General features: G+C 42.1%; 1 protein-coding gene across 1 annotated transcript; it reads left to right on the top strand.

Annotated features, from left to right (window-relative positions):
* The first annotated feature begins 1,305 nt into the window (after positions 1 to 1,305).
* Positions 1,306 to 10,387, top strand: LOC102303018 (heat shock 70 kDa protein 1-like). The gene is made up of 3 exons (XM_005947278.2): positions 1,306 to 1,499; positions 3,268 to 4,938; positions 10,193 to 10,387. Exons 1-3 carry the CDS (start codon positions 1,416 to 1,418, stop codon positions 10,385 to 10,387), a joined length of 1,950 nt encoding a protein of 649 aa, XP_005947340.1. The 5' UTR covers positions 1,306 to 1,415.
* The last annotated feature ends 1,838 nt before the right edge of the window (positions 10,388 to 12,225 follow it).

The raw sequence follows: 12,225 nt of genomic DNA, 5'->3' as shown, positions 1-12,225 counted from the left end.
TCCGTCAGATACACAGCAAAGCACTATTTTTGGTAGAGCATGCTAGCGGGCCGTCGTTATTACTGTGTTTTTTGGAAAATACGGCACACTTAAAATCAGTTACCGCTTAGAGTCCTGTGTGCCTTACGTATAAATTCTGCTTGTGCTTAAGATAAGATAAGATACCTTTGTTAGTCCCACAAGGGGAAATTTCATGTTTCATGTTGTTTAAGTGAAAATACATTGATGGGGTTTTTTTGCACTAATAAAGTTGTGGAGTTGTAAAGTATTTTGTCTAGTGTCAATTATATCGTCAGTTATATCGTTATCGCAAATTTTCAAATGTATATCGTGATAAATATTTTTGGTCATATCGCCCTGCTCTAGTTAGTAGCTTGTGAGGGTAAAGGATTCTTACAGTCTAAGGTCTTTAAAGGCACAAACTGATTTCTTTAATCCTAAAACAACCTCAGTGTGAGTGAGTCATTTTATGTAAATAGTTTATTTGTAAAGACTTTAGATATATAGATACTTCATTGATCCCACGAGGGATTTTTTTTTTGTTTAACAGCACACACAGCAGTTCATAAAATATAGCTGAGCAGGTTTGATCTCGGCCTTTCTCTGACGTTCATTCAGTCATATAAGGTGCGGTTATTGAAGCTGCTTCTAGTTACATAGACTTGGAGCCACACCTCATAGTTTAGTCTCTTGTGTGTTAACAGATGCTGAGAATTAACATTCATTGTTTGTGTACTGAGGTCCAAAAACAGCTTAAAGCATTTTCCAGCATGTACTTGAGGTGGTTGAGTCTTCACTGAGGAATGCCACATATCCAGACAACACGTCATGTGATGATACATTTCTATATTGTGATGAAACATGATGTAGGAAAACTGAGATTCTGTCAGGAAACAACACAACAGGAAACAACACAACAACTACAACAACTTGTTGTAGTTGCTTTGATAGTCATACTCCTGCATCATCACCCTGTCCCAGGACAGACATGGATGTCATTTCTTCTCAATGGATCAGCAGCAGATGATTTCTCTCAGACCCGAGTCCATGTTTCCTGTTCTCTGTTGATTACAACTTCCTTACTTTGGTGTTATCTAGTGGAATAGAAGGAGAATAACACCTCAAAGTAAACGAGTTCTTTCATTTTAACCTGTAAGTTTGCACTTGATATATTTCTGTTTATTAATTCATAATCAAACTTTTTTCTTGCATCACTTTCCTCACAGAATAGTCACAGGGTCAGTGGCAGTAGTTAATCTCTTAGGAAGGATTTGTTTGAGTGCTTAAATCCTGTTTGTCCGGCTCTGTGTCTAACCCCAATGGCAGAGAAGTTTGCGTCTCTGCCTATTACGTCATCATGAGATGGAAAGATCGAGAACTCACGAGAGAGAGCGATGAGTGTATAAAGTACGGTGATGGTTAGATCGGAAGAGAGAAGCTGGAAGAGAGAAACCCCAAAAACACAAGATCTTCATTCGAAACGACCCTTCGAAGGTACGGTAAGTATCATTTCCATTTTAATGACATCTATTTAATGACATTTGATGGTTTTTACATATCATCAAATAATTTAAATGTGGGGCTTATAGAATTTGGTGTTCAGAGATATTTTTAAAGCACATTTAATTATGCTTAATTAATGGCTCAATTAAAACTAAATAATTATATTTGTCTACAATAATAAAAAAAAGGTTTGGTTTTAATTTCATATTTAAGTGCTTAAACGTTGTTCCTGTGCTTTCACAGTAAGTGCAAACTCTGGTATCAACTATAAAATGTAAATACAGCACTATTTGATTAAGAAGGATTGAAGCAACCATTCTGCCAAACCTTATTTAAAAATCTGCCAATTTGAAGATGATTTAGACATCAGGTGAATTTACATGGCTGTACCTAGCGCCTAGACAAAATCGTGGCTGCCTTCTAGAAAATTCAGCATTGTGGTTAGTCTTGCATAAGACCTTGTCCCAATGATGCATGTGTAGTTAAATGACTTAATTGAACTAGGGAAGACTGTACTGATTTATTTTTAAATCCATGAATTTTTGTTTAAATACAATGATTAATACTTATAGATGATTAAAAAATATATTTAGTTATGTTTAAAACGTGACAACTCTTTTAACATTGTATATTGTACACATTGTAGTAGTTTGACTTGATAAATGCTGAGTCATCTAGGTAAGAAAATCTCAAAAAGTTGATTGTGTTCTTCTGGACATAATAAACGTCCTGCCCCCTTAAGTCAAACTTTTAGAAGTTGAGAATGAAAATAATAGATTACCCACAAACTAATTATGGACAAGATTTACTACAGTAGGTGAAAAATCCGCTGGAAAAGGCACAAATGACATGGTCTCACCTCTTCGCTATTTCCCTCGCTGCTCTGTTTGTGCGCACTCGGCACAGAACCCCCACTCACCCGCCCCCTAGCTAAACATCCAATCACTGTTAGTATGCAAATGACCCGGTGTCAGGTTTCTATGTAGGCAGAGCAGAGCAAAATGAAGGAGCAAATCTCTGTCATCAAAGTTATATTCTCAATCTGGGGTGTTCTACAAATTAATTTGAGAATTGTAGGAAGACTTTGTGAAATTCTCTTTTTAAAAAAACATAATAAAAATATGGCCTACACTTTTTAGTTTTATTAATATTGGCAATAGTGAAAAGTGTCATTGTTGGGTTCGAATATATTTGATATAGGCTACCCAGTCAAGGAAAGTGTAATGTTTTAGTTGTTCTAATCTGATGAGGAATATTTAATTAGTGTGAATGCTTGTAAAAGCATTCACAGTATTGTTCTTCTACATCTTTATTGTATTTTTTGTTGCTTTATTTTTCAGTTTTCCCCCTGAGGGATTCCCACCTTAATGTGGTCATTGGGTTTGCGTGCCTCAGTGTCCCTAACAGTTAAATCAGCAGAAGCTTAGCCTTCAGGTGGGACACCCAAGTTGGTCAGGTCTTAGGGTAGACCTGACCACCACCACAACCCCGCCCCTTTCACGTCTCCATTGCCACCATTTGCCACCAGTAGATTTCTGTCTGGCCCCTCATATATGCCTGTCTAGAACCGACCCAACACCCAAGTGACTTCTTCAGTCTCAGAATCAACTTTTTGGGATCACAGTAGTTTATGATTTTAAAGAATCATAGTTTGACTTAATTTTATAGTATTTCTTGTGTCCTGTGCTCAGTAAACATAAATTATTATTGCTTCTATGAGTATTTGCTAATGTTCTTTTTGATGCTTTCTCTTCCTCTTTACAGACAAGACAAGCTAAAAAAATGATTGCAGCTCAAGACATAGCGATCGGCATCAAGCTGGGCACCACCTATTCCTCTGTGGGGATTTTCCAGCACGGGAAAGTAGAAATCTTTCCCAACGACCAGGGCAGCATGACCACCCCCAGCTTCTGCCCCGAGGAGATCTACATGGTCCTGGGGAAGATGAAGGAGATTGCAGAGGCCTACCTGGGACAACAGGTGTCCAATGCTGTCATCACGGTCCCAACGTACTTCAGTGACCTCCAGCGACAGGCCACTAAAAACGCGGGTGTCATCGCGGGACTCAATGTCCTAAACATTATTAACGAGCCCACGGCGGCTGCCATCGCTTATGGTCTGGAAAAAGGCAATTCAGAGGAGAGGAACGTCCTGATATTTGACCTGGGTGGGGGCACCTTCAACGTGTCCATCCTCACCATCAAAGACCACGCCTTTAAGGTCAAGTCTACGGCCAGCAACTACCAACTGGGTGGAAAGGACTTTGACACTCACATGGTGAAACACTTTGTGGATGAGCTCAAAAAGAAGCACACAAAGGACATCAGCCAGAACAAGACAGCCTTGATGAGGCTACGCACAGCTTGTGAGAGGGCCAAGAGGGAACTGTCCTCCAGCTCCCAGGCCAGCATTGAGCTTGACTCTCTGTTTGAGGGCATCGACTTCTACAGCTCCCTCACCAGGGCTCGCTTTGAGAAGCTGTGCTCCGACCTGTTCAGGGGAACCTTGGAGCTAGTAGAGAAATCCCTGAGGGATGCCAAACTAGACAAGGAGCAAATCCATGACGTCATCCTGGTGGGAGGCTCCACCCGAATTCCCAAAATCCAGAAGCTGCTTCAAGACTTCTTCAACGGCCAAGAGCTGAATAAGAGTATCGACCCGGACAAGGTTGTGGTTCATGGTGCTGCCATCCTCTCGAGCGACACCTCTGACAACGTTCAGGACCTGGTGCTGGTGGAAGTGGTGCCTCTGTCCCTGGGTATCAAGACGGCCGGAGGTGTCATGACGGCCCTGGTCAAACGCAACACCACCATCCCCACCAAGCAGACCCAGACTTTCACCACCTGCTCCAACAACCAGCCTGGCATTGCAATTGAGGTCTACGAAGGAGAGAGAGCCATGACCAAGGACAACAACCTGCTGGACACGTTTGAGCTGACGGGGATCCCGCCTGCACCACAAGGCGTCGCACAGATCGAGGTCACCTTTGACATCGACGCCAACGGCATTTTGAACGTGTCTGCGGTGGACAAGAGCACGGGCAAAGAGAACAAGATCACCATCACCAATGATAAGGGCCGACTGAACAAAGAAAAGATCGAGAGGATGGTGCAGGACGCAGAGAAATACAAAGCCGAGGATGACCTTCAGAGGGACAAAATCGCAGCCAAGAACTCCCTGGAGTCCTACGCCTTTACCATGAAGAGCAGCGTGCAGGACGACAACCTGAAGGACAAAATCAGCGAGGAGGACAAGAAAAATGTGGTGGAGAAGTGTGACGAGGTCTTCGCTTGGCTGGAGAACAACCAGCTGGTTGATAAGGAGGAGTACCACCACAAGCAGAAAGAGCTGGAGAAAGTGTGCAACCCCATTATCAGCAAAAAAACCAAAAAGCTCAGTGTTTGTCTTTTTTTCATATTAATGCACATTACAACTGTTTGTCACATTTTGTTTTATTTTTTTATTATTTTTTTTATTATGTTAGTCAGCTAAAACCACAATTAAATTAAATTGAAATGTAACCTTTAGTATATTGCTCAGAATCATGTTAATGAAGACAAAAAATGTATTACGTTACATTTGAATAAATTTATTCTTTTATTCTATTACCTTTCAACCCTGTGTCTTTGTGTGTGTGTGTGTGTGTGTGTGTGTGTGTGTGTGTGTGTGTGTGTGTGTGTATAAAGTGGAGCAGGCCGAAAGACCACAAAGCAGGTCTCACTACTATCCCGTAAACCTTCCCTTTCACTCTTGCCGCTCTCCTTCTGTCACTAATCATCCCTGAAGCTTGACTCCACCCACTCCAGCTGGGCTTCGCTCTCTTCGGTTGTGAATGGTTGAGCCCAGGTATTTAAACCAACGCCTTTATTCCACTTCTCTCCAGAGCATATCTCCACCTGTTAAAGCTCTGCTCTACCTACTCCCTACTCCCACTACAGATCTCAGTGTTACCTGAAAATATCATAGACCAGACCTCATCTATCAGACTGTCCATCACCATGAGAAAATCAGCTCACCACCTCACATGTCATACATTTATACCATACATATTATTACCTTTACATTAATTATTACATTGTGTTTACAGTATCTGAGTAGCTTAAGGAGATTTCGGCATAAATCTCTGGCGTAGTTTAATTCGTGAATAATCTGTAGTTTTCAAAGGTCTGGCTCTCCTGCGTCTGAATTTATAAGTTCTGGATATTAACCGCAGACCCCTTAAAAATAAAATCAAGCGTGTGTCATGATCAGGCTGTGTGCAGGCAGGAGAGGACCCAAACGCAAACTCACGGGAAAACAGGACTGAACTCAAAATACAGCTTTATTGCTGACAGAGGATAAAGGCGATACAAAATATGAAACTAAACTGGGAAGTACTAAGGGACTGACTCACAAGGAAACACACGGAGGGGCACACAGTCACGAGGGAGAACGCGACACTGAACTGAGGGAGACGTGGACATAAATGCACAGAGGGTAAACGAGGGAAGTGGGAGCACATGGGGAACACAGCTGACACAGATAATCGTAACAAGACAGGACAGGAGTGAACACAACATGACACATACTTAGGAGAGACTGTCAAAGTAAAACAGGAAGTACACAGAGGTTCAGACAGGAGGAGAGAGCACAGGGAGAGCACGGACATAATGAGCTGGGGAAAACATGGAATAAAACACAAGGAGGGGAAACAAGGGTTCACAGATAGACAGAGGGGCACACAGGGGGTTATTGAATAAGGAACATCTTAACTAAACAACCTAGGAACAAAAGCATAAATAAAGAACAAAATACAAGAACATGTAGCCGCTAAACTGGTGGACCTAAATCTTCACCACCACGTCGGTATACATACAAGTGGAAAGGGAGTGAGTGGGTCAGCGCTCGGAGCACAGAAGCTAAGCCGGCTTTAAACACACCATTTATTTTCAGGAGAAAACACAGTCTAAACCCCAAATACAAGCTAATATCCCCGCTATACAATAAAATTAATGTTCACAGCCCGCTAAAAGCCCTGCTGGCAGGAATAACTATACACTAAAAAAACTAAAACTAAATGAATGGGTTATTTTGTATGGTAAAAACTTCCCGCCCAGAGTCCTATATTCCCACCGTCCAGCCGCACACATGTGGGAAAATGTTCCTTAGCTGACAGGAGAGGAACTTCTCTTCCGGTATGGTAAAACTCGCCAGCAGCAGACCAGGGAGGAGGCTCCTATCTCCGCCTGACGACGTGCAACCGTGCAGTCCAGCCACTCTCCGCACCCGCACACGGCCTCCCTCGCAGCCCCGCCCTAAAACAACAGACACGGGCCAGCAACGTTGTCAGCGCAGCCGCTGTTACCCTCCCCCGGCAAAGCTACGCTTGGCGCCCCCTGCCCTACTGTGGATTTCACGCGTCGCCTCCCACTGTTGCTATTCTGTCCGTCGGGACTGGATCGCCGGGTTATGATCGCCGGATATCTCGTGGCGCCCCGCAGGCAGGCCGGTCCTTCTTTGCATGTGCTGGGCTGCACACGTTTTGTTTCCTGCTCCTCGCTCTTCGTGTGTCTCTCTTCCCGTCTTTGCGCTCACTATCTCCCTTAAGTCAGTTTGGCGGCTGATAGGCCACCTCGGGGAACGCCCCCACCTCACAGGTGCCTACAATTGTCCGCTTAATCCAAAGTGGAATAAAAAGAATACTGTACAACAACACCAAACACACACTAAAAATATGGGGATAAAATCATGCAATAGGAATATCAATAAACAAACATGCAATATCACTATTACAATAAAATCATGCAAATAAAATCGACACTATGTACCAACACACAGTCCGATACAAAAAAAATATAACTAGAAAGCGAAAATTTCAGAACAAATTTTAAGTGTGCCTCTGCCGCCGCTAATCAGTGTAGTTTGCCATTCAAACGGATACAGAGAGCAAAACTCAGCAGAGCAGCCATTTTCCACCATGAACTATGGTAAAAACCAAACACCGCTCGTGCCTCACAGATGACAGCTTACAGTTTTGTGTAAAGATGAGGTGACTTCGTACAGCCCCGATTTGCAGACGCTGTGTGCAGAGGTTCATGAGAAGACCCGACAATGTTTGCATGAACACGCTTTGAAGCATTACATTATGGACCACTTTTCACACATAGTTGCTGTACCCACACAGCCGGCTGTAGCTTTTCATCTCACAGCCCGACACATACAAAAAAAACAAACAAAAAAAACAGCCGAGAGAGCACAGACTTTACGCCTGAGACGAAAGCTAAACCAGTTCCACACCACTGAAGTTGCAGCATTTTTACAAACCAATTCTGATTCATCTGTTTCCTTCAACGATCCGCTTTTGCCCTTCTCATTCTCCGTCACTGGCACGCTTTTTCCGCCATTTGCGTATGAAAACAAAAGCACTGCACATGCGCATTTTACCCATATTCTATCGCGATATTTCATTTTCTTATCGTTGCCCGACATTATACCGGTAATACCGTGAACGGTATGATATGGTCCAGCCCTACTACAAACTCGATGGTTTTTGAAGGGAAACATGTGAGATGAGATCATACTGTCCTAATGTGAGAAACATGAAGCTAAAGTTAACTACAGCTGTGTGTGCACCTCCATTAAAAAGGAAATGGCAGCGAGATTCGATGTAAATGTTGCCAGGTCAAGCTAGCTGATCAAAACTCTGCTACAATATGCTCAGTCATTTGAAAAAAGTTTGGGATGCGGGTGTTGTTCCAATTTCCAATACTGGCCTAAAAACTGGCCCCATCAAACAGCATGTGATGACACGCTGACACGCATCAATCTGACCTGGGTCCTGGAGAAAATTCCGACCCAGATGAAGGCCTGAAGAAAGCAAAAGAGGTATACTGGGGACAAACTGAGCCAATTCTGCTATGCCTGGTGCACGGGGAAAAATGATCAATATCCTCTTTGTGACATTTTTGTTTGGGGATGTGCTGTGTGATTTTCCTAATGTGAAATATGTGCTGTGGCTCCAAAAGGTTGGGAAACATATTTTGTTGACCTACCCAAGTTGCTCACCGTTTTAGAGAACACTAATTTGTTGACCTTTTGAGATCTCATCCATGATTAATCCTGCTACAGCCCCATTTGAACTTACCTCATAATATGAAGATTCATGTTTCCCAGCTGAAACTAGTTTCGTAGGAGACCAGAAACCTAAGAAGTTATGGAAAGCAATCTGGGAAACATGAAAAGTGTTATGAATCTTTATATTATGAGGTAAGTTTAAATGGGGCTGTAACAGGATTAATCTTAGACAAGATCTCAAAAGGTCAACAAATTAGCGTTCTCTAAAACGGTGAGCAACTTGGGTGGGTCGACAAAGTACGTTGTTCTAGAGTAGTGTTTCCCAACCTATTGGATGACGTGATGACTAACAGTTCTTGATCATCCACATTATAATTTATTTCAGCCTGGGAGAGACGACGAGAGAATAATGCACAGGGGTGAAACAACAACATGGCCAGACCTCCTAAATCTGAAACATCCCTCTCTACCACAGGCGGCTTGTGTTAGGTTAGATTTTTATTAGGGATTAATAAAATCGTTAGATTTTTACTGATTGAATAATTACTTAGAAACCTTCAGATATATCAGTATAAAGGAATATGTGGGGGCAGCAGTAGACCCGATTACTGGTGCCTAATTTAGGTCATACCTACCTCTTAGCTCAGGGCCTGCAAAACAAGCAGCTTCTCCCCACCAGTTTTAACCACTTAGATAGATGCTCACCGAGCAGGGACATAGACGGTAATATAATCCTGGTGGGAGAGACACAGGGTGTGGCTGAATGCAGACATTTTTTGTGGCTGCACAGGGTCCATCCGGAAATGTGTCAAAATGAAGGAAGGCTACGGTTGTTTAGCCACAGATGACCAACTGCAGTGGTACCAGGGGCATCAAATAGAAACTCATCTCTTCCACATGGTTGCGGAAAGGGAGAGCTGGATGGGATGAGAGCAATGGGTGATTTCAGAGAGTTTGGTACTATTTAATGCTGAGACTTGTAAGAATTCAGTTTCCCAATAGTTACTGACGGGCATGCTCTTTTGGCTGTGTGAGACAGGTATCTACGTAGTGTCCTTTCTTGCCACAATATAAACACTCCCCAGCCAGCTGGCCCTTTTCCTGTCCCAGGGCAAAAGATGTGCCTAACTAAGCTCCATAGGTTGCTCCTCCACTTCTGCTGGCTCGCCTCTTCCTGGGCTTTGTTCACTGGAGGTTACTCCGGCACCTGGCAAAGGATCCCAGCTGGTACGCCGGGAATTGGAAAACGGTTTACCATACTCGTGCATGTGATCATCCATCCTAACATACATGGAGATCAAAGCATCTATAGATTTTGGAAATTCCTTTGCACTTGATTCCTTTTAAGTCTCCATTTAAGCTATGGAGAAAAGCTCCCCAAAGAGCCTTCTCCTCCCACCCTGTCTTTTACTGCCAAAATCCAAAAGTAAATAAAAAAATCTGTTACACTCTTCTTACCTATTGGAGGGCAAACATTTTGTGTGCCGTAGCATCTGGTTTAGAACACAGACAAACAGGCACACACCTTCATGCACACATATACAAACACTCAGCACTCACCCAACGTAAGGATAGCCATACATGGACATGTACACACAATCACACTCCCCAAACATACTCTATATCTCGGGTCCAGGTACCCTCGCCCCTAGAGGGGGAAACGGAACCTAGACTCAGGAGATGTTACCCTTTCCCCAAGGGTGGAGGAAAGCAGACCGCCCCAGGCTCCGCAGCAGCAGGGAGGCCCCGCATCCCAGATCCCAATCAGACGGTCAACTCCTCCCAGCCCCCCCTGCCCCGATGGCCAGCAGAGAACAGGGGTATAAATTAATCCCTGAGCGAACAGGAAAGGGAAATGGAATTTGGAATGAGGAGTGGAATCGCCATTTTAAAAAGTATTTTGAAAATCACTTTATTAAAGTGCAATTCCAAAAAGGTTTTTGAAATGAAGTTTATTAAATTGGAATTCAAAAATGAATTTACAAATGCAGAATTTATTCTACATTTCATTATTTAAGCACAGAATTCTTTATTTCGATATGCGTGGCTCTTGTGGTCCTCCATACTGACTAAACGTCAAGCAGAAACTGATTAAACAGAAGTGTGAGATGGTAGAAAATTTACCCCAATGTGAAATCGGAGTAATAAAACGTACGAGGGGAATGCTAACAAAGACAAGATTCTCCAGACTCTCTTGCTGTCTTGTGAATGGCATCAGCGTGGTGACGTTTATTTGTTTGCTGTTTTTGTGGTCGCCTTGTGCAAGGGACTGGGAGCAGACAACACAAATTCAAAACAGACATGGTGCACTAGCGGTCCACGACATAAAAATCCTAAAAGAAACAACTAAATTTTCACAGTCAAAAAGATGCAGTTTAACCCATAATAAAAGCATTCAAATGAAAAGCACGAAGAAAGGAAACAACCTATTATAAAGTTAGTGTTAAATGTCCAGAAAACATTATTTTAACTTGTTATACTAAAAGAGTCATTCCAGACATTATTTATTTTATCAGTGATAATTATTGTGAAAGATGAATAAAAAAAATTTGATAAATTAACTCCAGTTTTCTTTTTGTTAACAAAGATCAAACTGATAGAAGATAACATAAGGAAACGTCACAAGATCCCATTTTATTGGAACAATGCCCCACGTGGATACATACATACACAAGGCATATTAATTTGATTTTAAACTACACTTTGAAAATGTTTAAAAGAATGAAAAACTTAGTGCAGCCCGATATGAGTGACTCTTTCACAGTTGCCTGTTTTTACTCATCTGGCAAACCCAACAGGAAGTCATTGAAAGGTAGCGCCTTGTTTGTTCCTCATCCTCATGCTAAGAAGTAAATGACCCTGGAAAGGTGCTAAATGTCACATTTTAACACAACACAGAAACACACAAGTTGAAATAATGTTTCCAATGAACATTTTCACTAATATAAGCTATAGGGTTTTTTGTTATAGGAATTTCTCTCCAGCCCTTCCTGTTTTAACGGTCATATTCTTTTAACTAATGATGCTCAGTTTACACCGATATTGGCTCTCTGTTATTGTAGTTCTGCACATGGCTGTCTCTGCTTTCAGTGGCATAATTACTATTTCTGAGTTTAACTGTGTGAGACGATTACATTCAGTGACCTGCAGCAGGAATTTGATGGCAAACCACACATTGTAAGCTCCTCACCTCACCACTAGTTGCATCATTTTACTTTACTTTACAGTTGCTACTTTAAATATATTTTACTTATTCCATCCATCCATCCATCTTCATCCGCTTTATCCGAGGCCGGGTCGCAGGGGCAGCAGCCTAAGCAAAGAGGCCCAGACCTCCCTCTCCCCAGCCACCTCCTCCAGCTTATCCGGGGGAACACCAAGGCGTTCCCAGGCCAGCCGAGAGATATAATCTCTCTCATAATATTTATGCATTAAATTCATAGTAACCACATAAATTGCAAAAAAGTGCAATAAACTACAGAAAAATTTAAAATCGTTTTTGTTTTTTTTTACATATATTTCTAGTTAGAGAAATTTAAGAGGTTTATCCCTCAAAACTTTAAATACAAAAAAGTTGCAAAAAATAGTTTCACACCACAGGAAATTTATTTTGAGTGTCTTCATAGTTTTATTTTTGAGATACACCAATTTTTATATACTGCAGAAAAA

Source organism: Haplochromis burtoni, unplaced genomic scaffold (genome assembly GCF_018398535.1).
Source record: "Haplochromis burtoni strain Fernald_Lab_line unplaced genomic scaffold, NCSU_Asbu1 Contig_519, whole genome shotgun sequence".
Classification (NCBI taxonomy): domain Eukaryota; kingdom Metazoa; phylum Chordata; class Actinopteri; order Cichliformes; family Cichlidae; genus Haplochromis; species Haplochromis burtoni.
Note: the sequence above shows the minus strand (reverse complement) of the source record. Positions and strands in the feature narration are given on the sequence as shown.

Bases quoted from the DNA above. Each gene is read 5' to 3' on its own strand.
- LOC102303018 (XM_005947278.2), top strand. From the start codon at position 1,416: ATGGTTAGATCGGAAGAGAGAAGCTGGAAGAGAGAAACCCCAAAAACA. The intron at 1,500-3,267 runs GTAAGTATCATT...TCCTCTTTACAG, and splicing joins AACGACCCTTCGAAGGTACG to ACAAGACAAGCTAAAAAAAT. The intron at 4,939-10,192 runs GTTTGTCACATT...TCTCGGGTCCAG, and splicing joins TATTAATGCACATTACAACT to GTACCCTCGCCCCTAGAGGG.